The 22042-nt window shown below is 35.9% G+C and overlaps 2 protein-coding genes across 3 annotated transcripts in view; both read right to left on the reverse strand.

The window, feature by feature from the left end:
- Positions 1 to 385: 385 nt before the first annotated feature.
- LOC128997266 (uncharacterized) lies at positions 386 to 2142 on the reverse strand. Its single transcript, XM_054422883.1, has 2 exons — positions 2024 to 2142; positions 386 to 1276 (listed from the first exon to the last, which is right to left on the reverse strand). The coding sequence occupies exon 2, from the start codon at positions 1256 to 1258 to the stop codon at positions 386 to 388; it is 873 nt and encodes a 290-aa protein (XP_054278858.1). The 5' UTR covers positions 1259 to 1276; positions 2024 to 2142.
- A 2089-nt stretch (positions 2143 to 4231) lies between these two features.
- Positions 4232 to 22042, reverse strand: part of LOC128996294 (cytosolic carboxypeptidase 1-like) — a 161227-nt gene continuing 143416 nt past the window's right edge. For both annotated transcript variants that reach the window (XM_054421520.1, XM_054421519.1), the window contains exons 21-25: positions 9394 to 9481; positions 8315 to 8479; positions 7661 to 7837; positions 6423 to 6547; positions 4232 to 5129 (exon numbers count right to left, since the gene is read on the reverse strand). In XM_054421520.1, coding sequence (XP_054277495.1) covers positions 5030 to 5129; positions 6423 to 6547; positions 7661 to 7837; positions 8315 to 8479; positions 9394 to 9481 — 655 coding nt within the window. In that variant the 3' untranslated portion in view covers positions 4232 to 5029. The remainder of the gene's footprint in view (positions 5130 to 6422; positions 6548 to 7660; positions 7838 to 8314; positions 8480 to 9393; positions 9482 to 22042) is intronic.

Here is a 22042-nt window from a genome sequence, read left to right on the forward strand (position 1 = left end):
GCTTGATTCTATCAACTGACATGTGCTGTAATATGGTCGTCAAATGAAGATTGATTTAGGTTGGTCATTGTTAGTATGAGAGATCATTTGGTATCATCAACGGTGTTGTGTCTTCCAGGAAACAGCACTGTAGATTAGGATTCAAACCCTTTCTCTGTCAGGTTTAGTGTTCAATTCATGATGAGTTCACCCATCTGTGGTAGAATTGGTGAGAGAGGTCTACCTAAATTAAAGGTTCAGGTGGTTTCCTTTGTGGACCTCTTATAAATCAAAGAAAAATACACAGGGCTCAAAAGTTTACCTTAGGATCTTAAAGGTTGAGCAAAGGTAGTTAATATATTACTAAAATAAAATAATATTTTTGACATTTTACACATACATTTTGTTATCTGTCAACAGAATCTTTATTTCTCGCATCAAAGTAAGAACACACATCAGCTTGGTCAATAAGTGTCATTAGGCTTGGTAACAATGCATTCTCAATCACCGGAACTACTTTGGTGATGAAATGTCCATAAAGTAAAGTTTTTAGTTTCTGATACAATCCTTCAGTCCCACTCAACCCTTCCACTGTTAATGACATAGACTTATCAGATATACAATTGAAGTTGACCCGTTTAACGCTACAATCACTGTTGTCGTAGCTCGTCGACAACTCTATCACTAGTTGAAAAGCATTGTTGGTGAAAATGAACGAACATCCTCCTAGATACGATGAATCCTCACTGTAAAAGTCATAGCTTTCCTTCAACACTTGAAACTGAAGTTTCTGTACGATAACTATCTTTGTGTCTGTATCCTCGGATATAAAAGCGTTCCCGACTCTCTTCAAGGAGTCTAACCGTGACACAAATGGGTTTCTTCCAAACACCTTGTTTTCGGTTTCATTGTTGCTGTCTTCGAAATAAGTTAAATTCAGGTATTCGTCTGTTAGAGAGAGTGTTTTTTTATCTTCCAAGGTCACAAGCAAGGAGAGTTTTCTAAATATTTTGTCCATCGCTCGATTTAACGTTTTAGTCAAAGGAAACACTCGGTCCACAGTTAACATCTCGCTGGTGTCCAAGTTGCGCTCGCTGCTGTCACTGTCAAAGTTGCTGAGGCGGCTGTCGGATATGTCGACTTTCCTGTCGATGTCGCAAGACCTTTTTGCAGATGAGAGATCCTTGGAGGAGTATTTCAAGTGGGGATTTCTAATTATGACAAGCCCCAGATATATTGCTAAATATCCCAAAACAGGCCATTTCACATACTCCAGCATTATCTGTCTGTCTTGTCACTGTAATAAGATTTACAATGTAAATGTACAGCTTCAAATAAGTAAAGTAATATTAATACAGGATTAAAATCAATTGACGATTGATATTAAGAAAAGGTTTGAATACCTGCTATTAGGAAATGGGATCCATTGTAGAAGCAACTAGTTTCAGTCCTATGTAGAGCAATCATCAGGTGGCAAAGAGCATTTGAATTATCTTCACATGAAGATTGTCAAATTTAAAACACACAAAAGTAATCAATAAAAAAATAGACACACACGATGCGCATGGTACATTTAGTAACTGAGTAAACGAATGATGCTAACCCGGCAGAGTTGAGTACAGAACATAACAAAATACTTCTTATGTGTACCGTGTTTTAAATGATACAATCTTCATAAAAAAAGTCCTTGTATCAACTGAATATGGCTCCATGTATTGCGTAATAACAGATATTTAAACCAATTTTAATATTATGTGGCAATCCAGAGGCTAACATCTACAATGATGATTGATCTAGGTTATTTTTGGATATTTTGCTGTTGTATATCATACATTGTATTCTTTTAACGAAATACAATTTTTGAAACTATATTACATGCTTTTGGCATGTCGAATGGTATCTTGGACTTTGGAATTCCCATCATCAGCACTCTATTGTGTTAAACACATTCTAGATATATTTAGATCTATTGTATCTATTATCAGTTACACTATTAAAAAGTTCTTAAAAATGAAAATATATATTAGTGAACATAGTGACTTACCATTAGCTTTTCTTTTTCTGTTTTCTTCTAAAACATCTGCAAAATATTATTCGACAGATAACAATATTTTTTATCGTTTGCTTCATCTATTGCTACCGACGACCCGTCTAGTTGAAAACTTATTGTTTTAAGAAACAATTTCTTAAAAGCATCAATGACCCAACTTGTTTAACAATAACTAACGACTTTTACAAATCAGATTAGTAACATCTTATCACCGCTGTATCTGGTGACAAGTGATGAGCTAATATGTTATGTTACATGGCTTCAACCAAGTAATATTCTTTGGTAATAAACTTCATAATCAACATTGAGATTTATCATCACAGCATACACTGACATATTGGAATCTTTTTTGGAAAAAATCTACGTTTTGTATTGTTAGAAGTAAGGATGGTCATAACTCATAAGACTCATAATAAATGAATTGAGAATGGCTCCTTCTAATTTGACACTTATTGAATTAAAAAAAAAAAAACATGTTTATAAGAAATACATTGTTGGTGTGGTGCTAATAGTATTTTATAATTTTAAGCCAACAAAAAATATTTTGGAATCTTGGAGTGATCAAAATTAATTTAGAGGTTCTTTAAATAAACAAAAGTACTATTTTTTATGAAACACAGGGTTTCATAAACACAGTATACAGAATTTCCTTTTTTCTCCATGAATTAACTACGGTATTAAATAAACACAAAATAGGTTTTTAGGATAAAAAGTCAAACTTGTGGAAAAAGGAATTTATTTCAATTCAATACTGATAAGTCTATATTCTATGAGCAAATAACAAGCGGATAGTCACAACCTTGTTTCTAAGTAAATGAAAATAATCTAATTTTATTTTACAATATGTATATTTTAGTTCATTAAAAATAACTAAAAGCCTTGTTAGTATAACAAATTCGGCATAACATTGTTATCAAGAAGCGATTATCCTAAGTAAACAAGTTATATTAAATTTTAAATATACTTTTAAATTGTAAAAGACATGTTACTTAATTATTATAAAATTGTTACCGGGTTTATGAACAAATAGGCTACAAAGATAAATACAATAAATCGTTAAAAATATCAAAATATAGAAAGCCTATAACTAAATGGCAGTTATGTTATTATTGATATATTTTGATTTGTAAAAAGAACTTCTATTCTTTTGTCCATATCACTTAATTTTGATATGGTAATCTCAAACATTTGTGACAATTCCTGTTTTTTATAATTTTTAAATTAGCTATTTGTTTCAAGGTAGTTACCGTGAAGTTATTTAACCACTTTATGCACAAAAATTAACCCTCCGAGTGTCCCTAGTTTTGGCCTTAATGTCTGCCTATTTTTTGTGCATTTGCAAGATCTGAGAAGCTTAAAAACAATGTTAATTATACTGCCTTTGCCGTAAACAGTGTTTGTGAGTCGAAATTTCGACACAAAACACTACACAAGGTATGTTATGTGTCGAAATTTCGACACATAACATTCTGAGGGTTAAATCTTTGACAGGTAAAACATTTTGTCTTGAGATGTGGTGGTTATATTAATACTGATGACAGTAAGTGTATTTTCTACCCTGTACAGTTAAAGTGATCAATGTAAAAATTCTCGGAACCTTTGCAGAAACATAAATTAAAAAGCATCACTCCTAAAGAATGCAGCAAATTAATAAATTATTTATACATACAAAAATCCATGTTAAATATCACAAAGGACATGACAAACAAAAACTCTTGCAGCTAAAAACACCTTATAAGAAAGTGCTTGTATAAATTTGTTTACTTAGCACGAAGGAATTTTCGCACAATGCTTGCCATTCAGGCTCTTCCTTGGGATTGTATAAAACTTATTAGTTTGATGGACATCGATGGGGATGTAATATTCGGTACTCTACATGTCTCCAACAATCCGGCCCAATAAATGATTACTGGATATTATTAACCGTCGATTTGAAACACACGTAAAAATACCTTCAAGAATCAACATTAAGTTTTAAACGACTCTGCTATTTTACAGTGAGACCAACTTCAAGCCAACAACAAAATACTGAGTAATTTCAATGCATTTATGGTAATCATAGTAATTTAAAGGTATTCCTAAGCTAAGATTGAGCCCAATACAGTTAAGCTAAAACCAAGCTGTGAAACGTAACTTCTTGTAATGTAAGTTAATCCTACTCTTTCCTTCATATAAAGGAGCATAGCAATTTTTTTTTAGAGAAAAAGTACTTTTTCTTTATTTCTCTCAATAGAAAATGTTAATTGAATGTTACTTTGCTAGTGCTAACTTAAAGGTTAGGGTCTCAGACTTTGCTGTTAGAATAACAAGTCGAATTTTCAGAATATTGACAAGAAAATTTGGAGAGTTGGACCAATTCACTTTAAGTGTTTAGTGTTTTCTCTGATAAAATACTTATTTGAAAATATAAAAAAAGGCGAACAGCTTAATTAGGCAAAAGCCAATCAGCTAAGAGATCAACATTTCAACTAGACGTAGGAACCACAGCAAACCCTCCACTAGTGATTCCTTTGTTCGAGTATCCAACTCGGAACGGAATAAAATTGAGTAGCGAACGATGACATTGAGTAGTTACAGTCACAATTTAGAGATTTGACCAAAAATGTACAATTGTGTGCTACACTTAATTAATACCACATACAGACAAAATACCAGTATATGGTACAATACAAACAATCCATGGTTAAAACATTTCTATCACGATACAGTAAAGCGACGAAACATCTAGATTATTTTAGATTCAGTCTAATTTTAATCATATGAAGCGTAAAGTAACCACAATTTTCAAAACCAAGCCAACCATAAAAAGTTTAAGCTAGAACAAAATTAAATTTATTCACACATTAATTTTTATCATTCCAAAATCAAAGGCTGAAATATGAACACAGTTTTTGAGATTAAAAACACAGATTTTTCTAACTTGACATTGAAAACACATAGCTCTACAAATGCAAAAAAAGCTTAAAACAATTGACAGCGTGGAAAATGTCCTAAGTTGGATTAGGAGACTTCGTCCTCATCGTTGCTCTCAGAACTAGAGTCGGAGTTTTCACCAGCTTCAGGGAGAGAAATCTGACTGGCCTCCGTACCTAAGGACAACCTGTAACATGTTTAATGTTGCAACATAATCTTGCTTATTAATATTTTATAATTTTACGGGCTAAAATTTACTATTTTTTATGGATTGAATTGTTAGAGTGGCGAGCGAAATTAACATTAGAACAATTCCTCCACAACCATCGATTTTGCTATTTTGTGCAGACACCTCAAAATTGATAAAATAAAACGATTCCTTATCCACAGTTCCACAGTTGTTGGTATGACAACTAGTTTCTTCCTTAGAATTTCATCAGGTTTTGAATGCAACCACATCGTCAATGTATTAATACATTGTGGCATAGCAATAGATCATCTGAAAAAAAGCTGTTTCCGTAACAATAATTGAAACTTATCATGTTTGTAAATAGTTTAAATGGAATACAAATTTATAAAACTGATTAAAGCTGTACAGGCTGGCCCGCACAGTCTATCACTGACTAAATAAAACTGACTGAATCATGATGTTTCTTCTTCTCTCCAGTGCCACCTGTATTTCAGTTTGTTTGCTCTTCTTATTTTATACTTCTTTGATTTGTAACTTTTCAATATATCAAATATAAAATTTGACTAAAAAGAAGTCTGATCATTTACATGGGTAGAATATTTTAGATTTGTAAATGGTAAATTCTTCTTTATCATCAAGCTTAAACCCTTTTGGTAATACTTCAACTATTTCCATGTTCTAGCTTATCAATAGATGTGCGATTCCGAAATTAAATGTTTGGCATAACTGGATAATCATGGATATTAGTGATCTTTTAGGTATTTTATGATTGCGATTTTGACAATTCTTTTAAGAATCTATTGGCATACCACAATTTATTAATATATTGACGATGTGGTTGCATACAAAATTACCTGACTGTGGTTGGATAAGGTAAATATTTTATTTTGTCAATAATATATTCCAACCAAAGGTCACAATGAATAATACCTCAAAACTGCTGTTAGACCTTATTAAATGTACCTATTCAACATGAGTGGAGATGATCCCTAGAGGGATGAGTGGGAGATGATTTCAACCTCTCTCACACTACGCTTACGACATAACATCCCAATCGACAAAATGTTTACCAACTTCTTTCATGGTTTGCCACATTTTTTTCCACAGAGTAGTAAGGTACAGCGAAAACATTCAATGATGCACTTAATTAGTGTCTAGCACTAGTCTAGGGGGGGGGGGTGTCTAGGGCAAAGTCCAACACTGCCCCTCTAGCAATCATGTACTACAACGCTCACGGTGGTTTTATTGATGAATTTTGGTAAATGATATTTGTATTTTCTCTTTACTCACGTAGTGTCTACACTCGAGTTCTGAGCAGACTGTTGTCTCCAGCTGGTTTCTTCTCTCAGACTTGCTATAGCTCCACACAAACTGCTGCCAACCTCCTTCAGATGAGAGGTATTCAGGTGGTTACCCTGTGAAATTCATTTACATTTTTCAGAATCAAATTTGGTTTTTGTCAGATACAACAAAACTTTCGTTACAGTGCTCGCCCACTAAACAAAATGAACCTTATCCAACGAAAAGAGGCTGTGATTTTTATAGTAAAATCAATATTTCACTATTACTAGTTACTTACTAGGTTTAAATCAACAATGTCTAAATAGACAGCAGTCAGTCAAAAACACAGCTGTAAAAATCATGTCTACAAAACAGACAATTTCAGAATAGTTAGGTATAACCTTTGACTATTTACACAACAAGAAATTCCATTCCAGTGTTTAATCAAAATCGTCCTAGTTGATATGAGCCACCGGCAGATTGTGTTGATGTAAGCTACTGACTTATGTCAAATACACCAACTTTTTTACCAAGCCAATGTGATGGAACGACCGATTGTGAGCTATAGCAACTGTTGTGGCCCATCAACTATGGGAGTAACAAAAAATAATAAAGATATATAAAATATAACTTTAGATACAGTACTAGCACATTCCTCGACTGCCTCACACAACTATGTTAGCTGCTGGTCCATATAGATGTAATGTCTACTACAGTATTCAATCAAGGCCCCACTAAAAAAACAGGCCATGCTGCAGCACAACACCACGTCAAAGTGGTGGATAATTGTACAAAAATCTTGCCATTAAAAAATCTGACAAACAGCAAGCTTATTTACCTAAAACATATAGGATATGACAGTGAATCTATCCACAAGTATGACGTCAAGGATCCTGCATACTGGCCTATTTTAATAGTGGGGCCTTGATCCAATAGTCAATGGTAATATTCAAAAAAGAATATCATAAAAATTATTGTATGAAAAGAATTACAAAGAATTACATGAATTTAGAAAGTTAATTGATTGCTTTTGAGATTTAGTAGTTATATTTTTACAGCACATCACAGTGAAGCATGCCTTCATGTCATACAAAATCCATACACTGGTTGCTTGTTCATCATCGGCTATCGCCCAACGGAAAGCACTCCAAGTTGATTGAATTTGTAGAACAGTGTGAATACTGCAAACTCTATCCTACAGTTATGGTAATGTTACGGATAGTTAAGAGTTTTGAATGTTTACGAACCTTGTAAATGCCGATGTCCCATCCGCAGAAGCTGCATTCCATGGTGTAGCTGCGTTTGACTCCAAACTCGCGCCACACCGAGACCCGAGCAGTCGCCTCCTTGTGCCTCTCAAAACCAAACTTGCACAGAGGAAGGGAGAATCCAGCACAGTAGTTCTGCATTATGTTTGGCAGAACCTGTAAAACACAGCTCCAGAGGGTCATGAAGGAAACCTTTATAAAAATACTCTTCTTTATCTTTGAAGTTAATGTATGTAAATCCATTGGCTAAACATATTCCTCCATAGATTCATCATCTTCATGGATCTGCTGAGGACATATTTGGTATGTTACCTGTATGTTCTGTATGTATGTTCTTCTGTATGTATGTTCTGTATAGTGGGTTATAGTTCTAGTTCTAGGCCATAAATAGTCAAATGTTCTATACTACAAAAAACACTCTTCTACTAATAACAACCACAACTTATGTAATTTCAGATTCTTGGCTATCAAATTCATTTCCTTGACAGTTTTGGGCCAATTGCTGGTAGTCCCACAGACTAAATTGCCTGGTAGAACTCAAGTTTATGTAAAAGCATAAGTATTATTCAGTGATGCAGATTGCAGACATTGTTTGAGAAAGTGAATAGCTTCACAATGGATATCAAAACTCACCAGATAGTCTAGGGGCTGATCAAGCTTGGCCCTATCCTGATACAACCAAGACTCCTGGTTGCTGCAGCCGTAGAGGAACACATTCTTACGCCTCGAGTGGCCGTGGATGTCACAGAACACATACGGAACTTTCTTCAGGACTTTTACACTGTAATCTATCAGGCCCTGAAAACAGTTCCAGATTTGGTGTTGTAGTATAGTGGATTTCAACAATACTTTTTAGATTTACTAGCTACCAGGTTTGAGTATATGTCTTTGTCAAAAAGTAACTACGCATATTATCAAAGCTAAAGGAGGATAATGAACAAATTTTGTTTGCAACACCATACATATAATCTTTGTCCTAAATAAAAACAACAAACGTCTTCTATCAATTAGGCCCAAATGTTTTCAAGAGTAGTTGCCAGAAACATTTTCTATAATTGAAATGTAATAAAAACAATTAACAACTTTAGCGGGTCTTTTATTACATTTGTTATAATTATTTTACCTCTTAGGTAGTGCGGGGTCCTCTGCAAACATTCAGAACTGGGCCCCCTTACTACTTCAAAGTTCTCCCCCCCCCCCCCCCAAATCGCCATTTATTATTGTTGCTATAGATTTTTGAGATCAATGCAGCATCCATTATCATCTTTCACAATTGCAGCAACAATGGCAATGATGATAATGATGATGATGGTAATGATTTTTAAAATTTGCATGGACTCCCATGAGTAATGCAATAATCTTGATCATGCTCATTCAGTGTTTTCAATTTTTTACTTGATACAATAACAGAAAATTAGAAGAAGCAGGGATTATTGGAGATTATTCAGATACAAAATTTGCAAATACTTTTAATAGGTATTTTTTTGTGTGTTTATGTCATAAGCGTGGGGCACCCAGAGGTGCGGGGCTCGCACCTTTGGCACATGCCTAAGGCCTACATCTTCATCAACAGAGTTCAGCTTAGTTATTTCATCAATTTATCAATAGCCCTGCCCGATAGAATATAGCAAAACTAAGTTTTTCTAGTATTATGCGAAATGACAGAAAGATATTATTGAAACTTTAGCATGCATCCCTCATATTAAGCTTACCTTGGTGTGGTATATGACAGGGTGCAACACTGGACTAGGGTTACTCCATCTGCGGTTCAAATCTTCATTGGTCAGTCCACAGCGATGGCTGCAAACAAAACTGATTTTAAGCTAATCAAACTTAAAAGGTGTTCGAGTTTTATTAGAGACAAATCAATCACGCTGAGACTTCTACGCAATTTGAGTGTGTTTAACATGACCTATAAATTATAAAAATAAAGAAGAATTGTACCTATACATTAAGAACATCCATGAAAAAGATATTTAGACTGAGACAACAGTTTCCTACAGTCATGAAATGAAATATTTGCACACTAAAACAACCTCAGGGAATAATGTAAAAATATTTTAAATGTTTTATGAAGAGATCTGCATTTTAAGAAAAATAAAATGTACCTATTCAAAATGTAGGACAACATTTTTTCAAATAAAGAGCTGCCATTTTAAAACGAATAAAAAATAATCAAATTCTGATGCCACCAGCATGTTTGTATTTACAAGAGATTTAAAATCATAATTTAACATATAGGTATTAAAGATTTGTGAGATTCGAACCAGTGAACCTCTGGTTTTGGTACATCTTGCATTTGAACAACATTTAAAATATTTCTACGTAATTCCTTGAGGTTTGTTTAGTGAGTGAAATTCAATTTCACCATTGTAGGACCAACTTTTTGTCTGAAATCAATAGTGGACACCTGAGGCCGGGGCCACACTCATCTTATCTCGCTGAATCTTTTCCACGGGCGTTACTCCTGGGTTTGAGATTGGTTACAAGATTCGCCCTGTGTATATTCAGCTACACCAAAAATGTGCTAATCTTGTTGAAAACAATAAACCCTAATCAGAATCACACCTTATAATGAACCTTGAAGAACACGCTAAACTCTATTCCGAAACCTTTTTACACATTACGTCAAGCTAGGCCTAGAGGGCCCCAACACATTCCATTGGTGATTGGTGAAATTCGAACCCGGTACCTCGAGGATCCAATCCCCACACTCTATCTCTAAACCAGCTCGTTCCCCAACCGTTTAAGCTGTAGAACTAACACCCTACAGCAAAACTGAGGACATTTTCAACACTATTCATCCACGACAGATTTGGGAGAACATTTCCAGAGGATGGACCGCAGACTGTGGCATCCGTTGATTAGTGGCAGATGGGTAAGATATTGTGTCCGCGTACAGCCCGTGTTGGAGGAATATGAAACACGTGAGTCATCAGCATTACGATGTGCGGGAGATGCGAGAACATCCGTCATACGTCGCCCAGGTGCCTACAACAGCCTAGGACACCGGATGTAGGCACTCGCACTGTAGCAGACGCTGCTAACCTGCTTGTCATAGTCTCGCCGTGTCCTAGAGTTGCGCTCACAGAATGTGAACAAGGAAAGTTGTGTCAAAGAGGGGCGGATGCTTGTTATGTATATAAAATTACGGCTATTATAGGTTGTAACTGTTTAAAATTAATTAGTCTACGTCTACATGTCTGAATGAGAACGCTATAAAGCCTCGGTACAAAGCAGACAATGTCACAGAAAATTTTTGAATGCAGAAAATATTGGAAATCTGGAACCATACTCGTGAACACTACTTAAAAAAACAGCAATACGGCAATTTCTCCTTAAACAACCTTGTGTATTTGTCATAAGCTCATTAGGCCTGGCCTACTCTTTCTGTCCAAGAACAACGAACCCGTGGCGCAAACCGCAGCGATTTTAACAGGCTTATTTTATTAGAAGCTCCGACGAAGTCTTCATAACCAGAACGTGTTCCTCAATCGATTGTAGGCACAGTAATTATTGCCAGAATAATTCCGGTTGACCCTACGAAATTTACATGTCCTTTTCGAAGGTTTCTTTCAGGCGAAAAACATTTATTTCAGAACAGTTGAAAAAAACAAATCTAAAAGAGGCATCCTTTGTGAGTTTTGCATAAACTCGAATTATCAAAACAATCTTCCTTGGACTTTTGGGAAAAAAGCCCCATATTTGTTCAGGTTCAGAGTAGTACCTTTAGGGGCGATGACTGGTCATTCACATGTTTTCGAAGCAATGTACCGGACACTGATTAGTGTCATGGCGATGACAAGTTTGGGGTAGGGGAATATAAGACGAAGGGGAAGAGGGGAAAAGAAGAAGAATCAGTCGTGACCTGAGGCCGATAAATCATACGTGGGGGCAATTAAACGTCGGAGGCGGCGTCTTTGGCGGGAACCCTGAGGAATAACGCGGGTAATTACACGGCCAACACGGGACAACAACAAAACAACGACGCCACAGACTGCATGCAAACACAGAACCCAGCTGTTGTACCTTTTGGTAGTGCGATCTGCTAGGCAAAATACTAATATCTATTACTTATTTAATACGCAAGCAGATGTTTTGTGACAATTACTCCTCCGAAACTACTGAACCGATTGTCATGTTTTTGGTGTCATTGGAAAGAGCGTAACGTGAAGTTGTGCAGGAAACTTTCTGTTTAAAGAAATAATGAGAGAGTGAGGCCATGGAGCCCTTTAAAGTTTCGTATTTCTCCATAAGATTAACATTGGAAACAAAAATTGTTATGAAACTCCAGCTGTTGTCAGAAATCAAAAGTAAGAAGAAGAGCATATGTTAATTGTAAACAGTCAATAAGTTTGCTAATTTAACAGTTTGCTGCAAACTTGCTGACTTCTTCAAACTTGAAACTCCTCCTTTATTTCTGGACCGATTTTATCGTTTGAGGTGTCAAATAATTCGTCTCAATTCGTAGTTTTGCATAAAGGTTTTAGAATTTTAAAACTCTTACCCTTAAGGGCACGAGACGCTCTCAAAGTTCGCATTTTCCCCCATAAGAATTACATTGAAAACAAATTTAAAAACAAAAACAGCTGTATATAAAATGAAACTCACCAGCTTTTTGGGAGTAAATATTGATGTTTGTAATATTTAGGAGGTTATAGACAAATCTAAACAGTCAATCAATTTTGTTGGAAGAACAGACAATTCATGAGTTTAAAGGAGAAATATTCAGGAGGAGGAGACAATTCATACGAAATCTTATGCATATGAGAAGAGTAGAGGAGAGGCCTGGTCTCACAGTCGGGAATCCAGGTACACAATCTTGGGGAGATGAATCATTTTTGCCACATTTTTGCCAGTTATGCTAAGCAACTTATTTTGTAAGTAAAAAAAAAACATTGAAGAATATACACAGCATGTTGTCACACTGGTAAAGTAAACCTACCTCAAGTCAGATCAAATAAATACATGCAAAAAATGTTTACTGGTAACAGCTTTAAGTCGGGAAACATTTGTAGAAAACACTAAAAAATAAGGCTGGGTCCAAAAAATGCTAAACTATTTTTACAAGAAGCGTTTATTATTTCAAAGCGCTATTAAATAGTGTGAGTATTACAATTAGTTACACAAGCATTTTGTCGGGTCTTTTAAACTCATCGAAAATTATGACTTTTATTACTGTAGTTTTAAAATAACTTCTGTATAATACCGGTACTTGACAATTGCTCGATTTCGAGCAACAGGTACACTAGTTTATGTATATTGAATGTAAAATATTATCACTGATACCTGGACAAGAATGGTATCATTATCTTTGTGGTCCGTGAGATTAACAAAATCATTTAACTATTACAAGCAAGTGAATGAACTTTTGAAGTGTCGCTTTCCTAATTATTTGCATTTTTCCAAACGCAATTCATGTGTGGCTTCATGGCTCGCATTTCAAAATGTTGCCTAGGTATTGTAAGAAACGATTACACAATCGTAAGAAATTTAGGCAAAACAGAGAATTTAAGTATGAGAAATCTAGGTAAAAAAGGACAGTTCCTCTCATGAGAAACCCACGCCAAAAAGACGATTTACCTTATAGGAGCCTAGTGCAACAAAGATGTCCTCTTTCCACTGCAATTATGCATCTACACATGCCTAAACTGGTCATAAAACTTCTTAAAAATTATGTCGAGTGAGTTGGGTGGTGGTGTGCAGGTTAGTAGAACCACAACATAACACAGAGATACAAACTTTACTTTCATCCAACGTTCTTTAGCAATCAAGCCCCACACTGCACGTCGTGATAATTGATTATTCCATGAAATTGAAACTAATAACATCTCTTCCCCTTCCCTACAACCAACCTGGGGTTCGCTAGTTCACGTTCGCACTCATGAATCATTCTACAAGATACACAAAGAGTCCACGAAGTGTCAAAATAGTTTTGAAGCTAAACAAGGAGATAACACGACATTTACAAAAGGTATACTTCATTAGAGACAAAGAAAACAGATTTGGAAAAGAACTCATATAACAACACCCTTTTAAAAATTTCTTTTAAAATATAAATTGCATAATGTATAGCTTCGAGCATGTAAACTTTTTGCACAAACTTTACAATATTCTTAACTGTATTCAAATGGTCTCAAAAACCCCAAATTAGTAGATATTTTAGCCAGTTAAAGGAGGTTGACGGTTGTCATGCAAAAAAGTACAGACTTTAGACTTGCGTGAATCAGTCTCCTAACTGACCAAAAAAATTAAGCATTCATTGAGGTGTACAATTGCCGAAACCCCCTGCTCATCCTTTCTGACCCGCTTCGAAAATGATGTCAAGCAATAGAATTTCCTACAAATCCCACATTCTCTAAACGTGCGCAGTAGGTGGGGCAGCCAATGCATGTCTATTGTCTAGGTGCATCCGACGCACTAGCGCATTCTAGACTAGTCAACTGGCCGCGTTGTAATTCCTCATGCGTAATGCGGTAATACGCACTAGCGGGTTTGGTGCGCCTTATACGCAAGTCACTTGCTATGAGTCCAAGTGCGGCGCCTTAATATTGCATTATTTATGTACACAAGCGTAGGTAGAATTCTATCTTTCGTAAATATTAACACTATGAAAAGTCTCAACGCTACACATTAAATTATTCCGTCAGCAAACGAATACTGTAGTTGGGGTGCTCAGTAAATGCAGTGCTCTCCTATACTCCGTCCACAAAATGTTGGCGGTTTGAGGTGAAGCGATTTCATCCCCTCCACTGCACCATAAGTAAACAACAGCTGATCAGCTGATATACACATTAGGCTAAATAATTGTTAGGGTGGTCCTGGAAACCTCCCCCTTAAAACGCCTAAATTTTGTGAACAGACCAGTACTGTAATCAGAATGTCAGTAATGTCACCAATTCAATGCTGAAAAAAGTCAGAAGACTTTTAATAATTCCCAACTGGACCCAGCTGTACTTAGTCATTGAGAGTTTTACAAACGTACTTTTCTAAAGAATCGGCTGGTTTTAGTCAGTAAGAAAGCTGTCATATCAATTCAACACTCATCTTTGCTTTAACAAAACGCTAGTTTCAAGGCTTAAATTGCCTCATTGTAACATCCTCCGTATTCGCTGACAATGAAACAATTTTCAACAGTGAAGACAGAAGATTTCAAGAGGCAACCTAAGCCTAGAAACTAAAGTAATCGGAAAACAATATAATGTGTGCCGACAAGCAATTTATTTTGTATCGATTTTCAATCTACAAAAAAATTACGAATACTAAGGCTATGGTCCTAAGAAAATATAGGGATGGACGAAAATAAAATGTAACACGTATTATTAATTGTTTATCTATTCTCCAACCATGAGGCAAATAATATGAATAAACCGTCATACACAATCCTTACATGAAACAACACTACACATATTAACAAATGCCAAAATTGGCATATTTTCACTGATTAATAGTTGAAATCCCCAAGAATAACTGCGCAATTATAAGTTATACATGAATAATCATAGTTCTACATGAATGTTCAGTTCTACTTGAATAATCACAGTCAGTTCTACATGAATGTTCAGTTCTACATGAATAATCACAGTCAGTTCTACATGAATGTTCAGTTCTACATGAATAATCGCAGTCAGTTCTACATGAATAATCACAGTCAGTTCTACACGAATGTTCAGTTCTACAGTCGATAATAACAGACTTCACAATAAAACAATTACAATTCACGAACGTGCTTTGCTACAAGCACCTCCGTAGTCTCAACACCAAACCCGATTTGACGTTTTAACAATCCATAAAAATTAACCTTGACTCCGGCCAGTGCGTTTATTGCAGCACTAAACCTACCCTTTGTGCAAGGTCTGATGCGCCGAAACAGAATGTGTGGCTGTAGACAAAACACTAATGATTGCAGTTTTAATCGGAATACATAAATATGGGTCAAAGTATAATATAACTAATTCTACAATGTAGCTTCCATTTCTGCACCACCTTTTTCATTCTAGATTGGACCTTAGGGATCTAACACACAAAACTTGTTGAAATCAGTGTACAAAAAAAACCACTTGATCTGAAACATTTTCACACAATTCTCATGGGAGAGAGGCCGTGCTTCACAAGCTATTCATTAGACATGATTGAGTTTCTTTGTCCGAAGTCGTTTTCAAGCCGGAGTTATTCCTAGAAGAGGATCGTTCTTCATAGTGGTCATTGTTCAGCACCGAAGCTCCGCCTATCTGGCCGATCTACAGTTTGCTCTTAGCCGTGGGTGACACAAAAACCAACAGGGGGTGGCGCCGGGCCTATCAACCCCTAACTGGGTCAAAATTGTATCAAAAAAGTGTACATAGTTTCCAAGCAGAAGTTGTTTATCAGTTTGTTTGCTGTCATTCCTACGAGGTGTTATATAAGGAACGTTTGCGGAAATTTCCATCACAATTTGTTTAAAAGGGGTGTTTGCGACGTTTCGGGATCTAGAGTCTGACCCCGTCCTCAGGTGGGAAAGTGCTAAAACATGACGAGTACCTTTCTTGTGATGTTTTAGGCACTTCCCCACCTACAGTCTTAAAATAACATCACGTTACTAATCGTAATTGAAAACATCCTCTCTCCTCCCTTAAATATAAACTCACCCCCGCCAAAAATGAACTTTTTTGTGAGTTGCTTCATAAAGGGGCTCAATAACCCAATAATCTATAACTGTAATGCAGGAGTATAATTGATTGAATTAAGATTTTACTGTAAAAGGATGTGAAAAGCTTCATTGTCTTATCGTAAAAATATTATCTACAACAGACCTCCAAGATTAAAATAACAACAAGTACACGGTGGCTAAAAATAGCTCGTAAACTTCACATACAAGCAAGAATGGAGCGGAACGTTGGATAAGGACGGAGGCGAAAAAGATGCCGAAGTCAGTGAACTTGAACAAGGAGAGGAATGCGGTTGATAGAAGACTTAGGAAGGCAATGGAGCTGCAACTGGTAGTGCAAATGATGACTACTGGTCTGGAATATGCTATCAGTTGGGATTGTAGCTGGTGCTTCGTAGAAACCTAGAGCACTGCAGTAGTTAGCAGAACACTTCTAGTAATTCACGGTGGACATTGTATATGTGTCGGATGGCTTCTTCAGCCATCAGAGATAGTTCAAGTCGTCAAAAACATCAGCACATTAAATTCACGAAAATATGTCTTCAAAATATATAAGACTAAACAAAACAAAACCTCATCTTCACGAAGCTTCCAAGGTGCTCAAACAAAGTCCAGCTTCACCGATATGAAAACTGGGTGATCAATGAAAAGCCATCGAAGGACAATGAAGACTATGAGATTCATATTCTAAAACAATTTTTTTTATCTGATGCACCAGAGAAACCCTAGCTAATAAAGTAAGACATCATTATTTTACTACAAGAAGTATGTTACCCCATTTCAACCTCCACTTAGTGAGAAAACGATTGAATAGCGCCTACTGCTTGTGTGAAAATTTATCTGATCCATCCCAAATGTTTTAGTTAAAGGTGATTGAAAAGTAAAAAATCCAATAATAAAAATCACTGTTAAATCTGTTGTTATTGGAAATTGAAATGTAGACAGGCAGATAAATAGTGTTAAAGGTGTGAAGCATAGTCTAAACCCATCGAGAAGATAGTTCTGGAGAATTGGTAAGGTTGGTCTGCAAGAGAAGCTACGATCGTTTTTTTACCTTTTTTGATTTAGTTCAGAAAAGGAAGATCTTCTTCCATCTGCACATGTATGCAACTTTTTAATTATTCGCTGTTTTTCCCACTTAAGGTTTATCTGTACCTTCGGTATTTATTTTTTTTTTACTTTTGTAATGGCTCCTTACTATGAAACTCATGCGAATACAGATGTACGAAAACAGCATTCTAGACTAAATTAAAATTTCCACTAGCAACTAACCAATAACCAAGTAGACACAACCCACAAAGCTGAGGCTACTTACGCCTATGATGTACTGCCACGGCGGATTAGTTATGTTGATGACGTTTCATGTAGAAAGTGACGGGATTGTATTCAAAATGTGTTTGAAGAAGACAATCGACGGATGGAGCGGGCGACGCGTCTAATTGTCGCCTGAGGAAGGGGTTCACAACTACTCGAAACGTTCGAAACTTCGGGACTTGCTGGAGGTAAATGTGTAGAAACCCTATGAAGTTTACAGGAAATTGGGGTCTTTACATATTAATACATTCAACGACTATACAAAATATAATATTCATTGATTGAAATGAAGCCTAACCGTCAAAAAGCCTGTACTGTACTTTTCTATCCAATGCATTTAAAATTTTTGTTTAAAGGGTTCAATATCATCGACGTCCACGCATAGTTTACTTTACTACCAAAACGTCCACATAAAATATCAAATTTAACGACAAAAAACTGAAAACATAACTATATCATCCACGAACGTTACCGGTAAGAAAATCAACCCATTTTATTTGTCTTTTTTTTCCTTTACATCAAATAGCTCACTGTGCAACACATACTCTCATTTTACTGCCGCCTCACTTCTTCGATTTAACATAAGATGGTGTTATGTTATAGCATTCCACACTTAGGCAAGCAAAAAACGCTTACATCCTCAGCTATTTTTAACAAGATGTGGGGTTCAAAGCTATGAATCCCAAGAACAGCCAACAATGTGTCCGCGTCTTCCAATCAGAGGCAATTACACGTTTTTCCGCTTTACAAATATGATTCATCAAGTAGTCAGCGCGTGAACGATCCTATAAAACATCTGCAAACCGAATCTGATAATTAATTGGATGGAACAATCAGGTTAGTTGGGAAACTGTGAAAGTGAACCATCGTGGATACTGCTGATGAACACTTGAAACGAAAGTGATCTGCATCTAGCTTTGTTGGCTAATGGTAAAACTCTCCGCGGCTCTGCGACTAAAATGGGTCGTTCCTAAGAACAAATATCGAAGAGATAAACTTAATAAATATTTTTTTTGTCAGTCGTCTTCTCAACATTATTATTAGATTTAGTCGGAATGACATTGCAGCACAGAGAATCCCATCTGCTCTAAATTGTTAAGTGATGACAATACAAATCAATAAATCATCACTAGGTTATTAGTTGTAGCTTAATGTTATTACAATTTTTTCACACACAAACTCTTAGATGAATTTCGCTGATGGATTACAGTGTAAATCACCTCCTTTAAGAATGCAGTATTCATTCTGCAATCTTATGTTTATAACAGGTCATATTGTCTTCTGACACATTCGGATAAACTTCCAAGATTTGTGAGCAAATCTAGTTTAATTTGACCGTTCATGATTGAATTCATGAATTCATAAATTTGACCAACGCATTATTTTTTAATATATGTTTAGTGAACCCATTCTGAATAACTTGAACGCCCTAAAGAAATAACAAGTGCACACAACGAAAAGTTTCAGAATAAATTACAGTACTTCACTTATGAACACATGCTTCGGGCGATTGCATCTACAGCAACAGATACATGCAGATGAATTGGTTGCCGACCATATTTTGACAAACGTACAAACACTGCTATCTTGAGTCAACTTAAGTGTTCATCATAAGTTTGTTTCCAAATACACTTCGATAACTTGTCCGCAACATTTCCAACACATCTGTACGATCGTGTCTGTTGGCGGTAAACTGGACCAATTAGTATTAGTAACCAGTGAGAAAAGTGTTCTGCCCAATTACTCACCACGTCTAAAGAAAGTCTCAAGAACTTCTAAAATTGGAAATTAAAACCTTTCAATAAACTGGCCCTCACCAAATCGTCAATTGGCGCAAATGATTTTATGTAGATGCAGCAAATGATCTTGGAAATCAATATCTTTCGATGAACTGACCCTCTCCAAATTGTCAATTGGCGCAAAAGATTCAAAGATTGTATGGAGATGCAGCTAATGTTCTTGGAAATCAATAGCTTTCGATAAACTGACCCTCCCAAATGACCAACTGGTGCAAGAGATTTTATGGAGATGCAGCAAATTAACACGCATCACAATGTACAATTATTCGAAACCTCCTTGAAACTAACCAAATTATCTCACAGGTGCATCTTCGACAAGGTCGACGCAGTTGTTTGCGACTGACAAATAGAATTGCTTCCTGTTCCTCCAGAACTGTTTGCCAAGGCCCCAGTACCAGGTCTAGGTCTTGGGAACTGGGACTGGCTGTGACATTTGTGAGCAAAGTTTAATCTATATCTCAGTTTGGCATTACTGTAATAATAGGCAGTTATAGCTGTGATTTCAAACTATCGCGAAAGTCACAGGCCTCTGAAATGAAGAGAGTAGGGTAAAAATGAGAGAGCTAGCACCACCGTGTTATTAAACGGCTGAGAGAACTGGCACGGGGAGAACGTACATGGGTGAGAGAGCTGGCACGGTGAGAGAGCTGGCACACGGTGTCGAAAGTTTCCGTCGGCGTGTCGGGGTGGACGGTTGAGAGAGCTGGCACCGCGGAGGCTGGCACACGGGAAAGGTGTCGGAGGTGTGTCGGTTTGGAAGGGTGTTTGTTACCTGATGTCGGGCGTACGACAAGATGTATTATAAATATTTTTATTTAAAACTCGATTTTTAAGGTGGTAACGTTTGACTGACAAACGCTTCTCGCTTCTGCCATTTAGTGTTGAGTGTAGATAGTTTTCCAAATGTGTGGAGTAAATAGAATGTTAAATTGTTAGCCTTATGTAAGAAATAATGGATAAATAATAATATCTTAATAAATTAATTTAAAAACACTTATGGTGGACTTAAAAGCGCTTTTATGGCATGTCATTTAACGATGACGTTGTTTACCATGAAAACAATTTGTTTAATAAGGATATTTGTACATTTATATCTGAAATTCATTTATATCATAAAACTACTGTTTGTATATTTAAATAAATATTTAGCGCTGAGCTGATAATTATCCTTGATGATGCAAGGCTTATCGTGGCGTGCAAAAACTCTTGATAGGGATTATCATGGATGCAGCATTAGTTTATCAAAACATAATAATTTGCGTAACCATTACAAAGTGCAGCGTTGCAGCGTGTGTGTTTAATGACTTCCGACTGATAACGTAAATACCACGTGTGGAGGTTAAGGTCAAAGACGTCATATCTTATCAGTATATATATAGATATATAATTCGCGCACACAAAATCATTATCATCATGTCTTCTTCCAACGCGCTGACCACACCCTCCACCTGGGACGTTTCCATCGTCGAGGGATCAGGCCTGGAGAGTCTTGAAGACCTCTACATTATCTTGAAGGCAGTGTTCCCTCAACCTAATGTTCAGGTAGGAAAAAAATAAAAATATTATTGATAAAAAACTTTAGATTTATAAACGTTATACTTTATATCTTTAAAATGTTTTCAACCAAATTCACCTAAGATTCAATAGTGATGATATGTTATATCACTATCTGATAAATACACTGTATATTAAACTTATTTGCAAGTAATAATACCCTAAATTAAATAATCATACTTATGAATTAAATTATCAATGTCAATTTCTATTTTTATATCTACATTTTGAATTATGATTATTTCAAAAATGATTGCCCAAAAAACTAAATTGTCATTGTATGGAACAAGAAGGCTTTAATTTATCGTTTCATGTTCATCATTATTTTCTTTGTTAATTAATGTTTAGGTTGATTAATTATTTTTTTACCTATAAATTAAACTTATGACTAAACCTATAACTAAACTTTGATATATTTCTAGATAAGGTACAGAAGATAACAGCACTTAATTTATTTTAACACACGTTTAAAAAATATTATAAATTAATTTTATTTTACATGTTTGTTTAAGTTTGAACGGAGGGATGACCAAACATACAGAGTACGGCTGCCGTATTGTGTGAAGCTCACATCGCTCCAGGCCAGGTTTGGGGAGTATGCTGGGGCAGTGACAATAATCTCCGCTGCGGCAGACCTCACGTTGGCTCAAACCAGACGCCTGGCTGAGCTGCGCTCGAAGATCATCAATAGTAAGAGATAGTGAAAAACCATCAATTACTATAGTACAATTCATCGTAGGGACTAGCCAATTATAGAAAAATACATTTTATAATTTGAATAAGAAATACTCCATATCATTGTCAAATATAAATTACTATTCTATTGTAATCTGTTAACGATGCAAAACTATCTTGCAACGATTAAACTCAAATTTTGTAAACCATGTAATACGTGGTACAGAGAATCTGACAATCACCCTGCAAGTAACACTCATTTAAAAAATACATTGGGCTATTTGCCAATTATTGAGACCGAGTCTGCTGCAAAATGTAGGCTTAAAACCTATTACTTAACAAATGGTGAAGGATACATCGATATAGGTAATT

The sequence above is a fragment of the Macrosteles quadrilineatus genome, unplaced genomic scaffold, assembly GCF_028750875.1.
Source record: "Macrosteles quadrilineatus isolate MER2022 unplaced genomic scaffold, UCM_ALF_1.0 Scaffold_6__1_contigs__length_79288215, whole genome shotgun sequence".
Classification (NCBI taxonomy): domain Eukaryota; kingdom Metazoa; phylum Arthropoda; class Insecta; order Hemiptera; family Cicadellidae; genus Macrosteles; species Macrosteles quadrilineatus.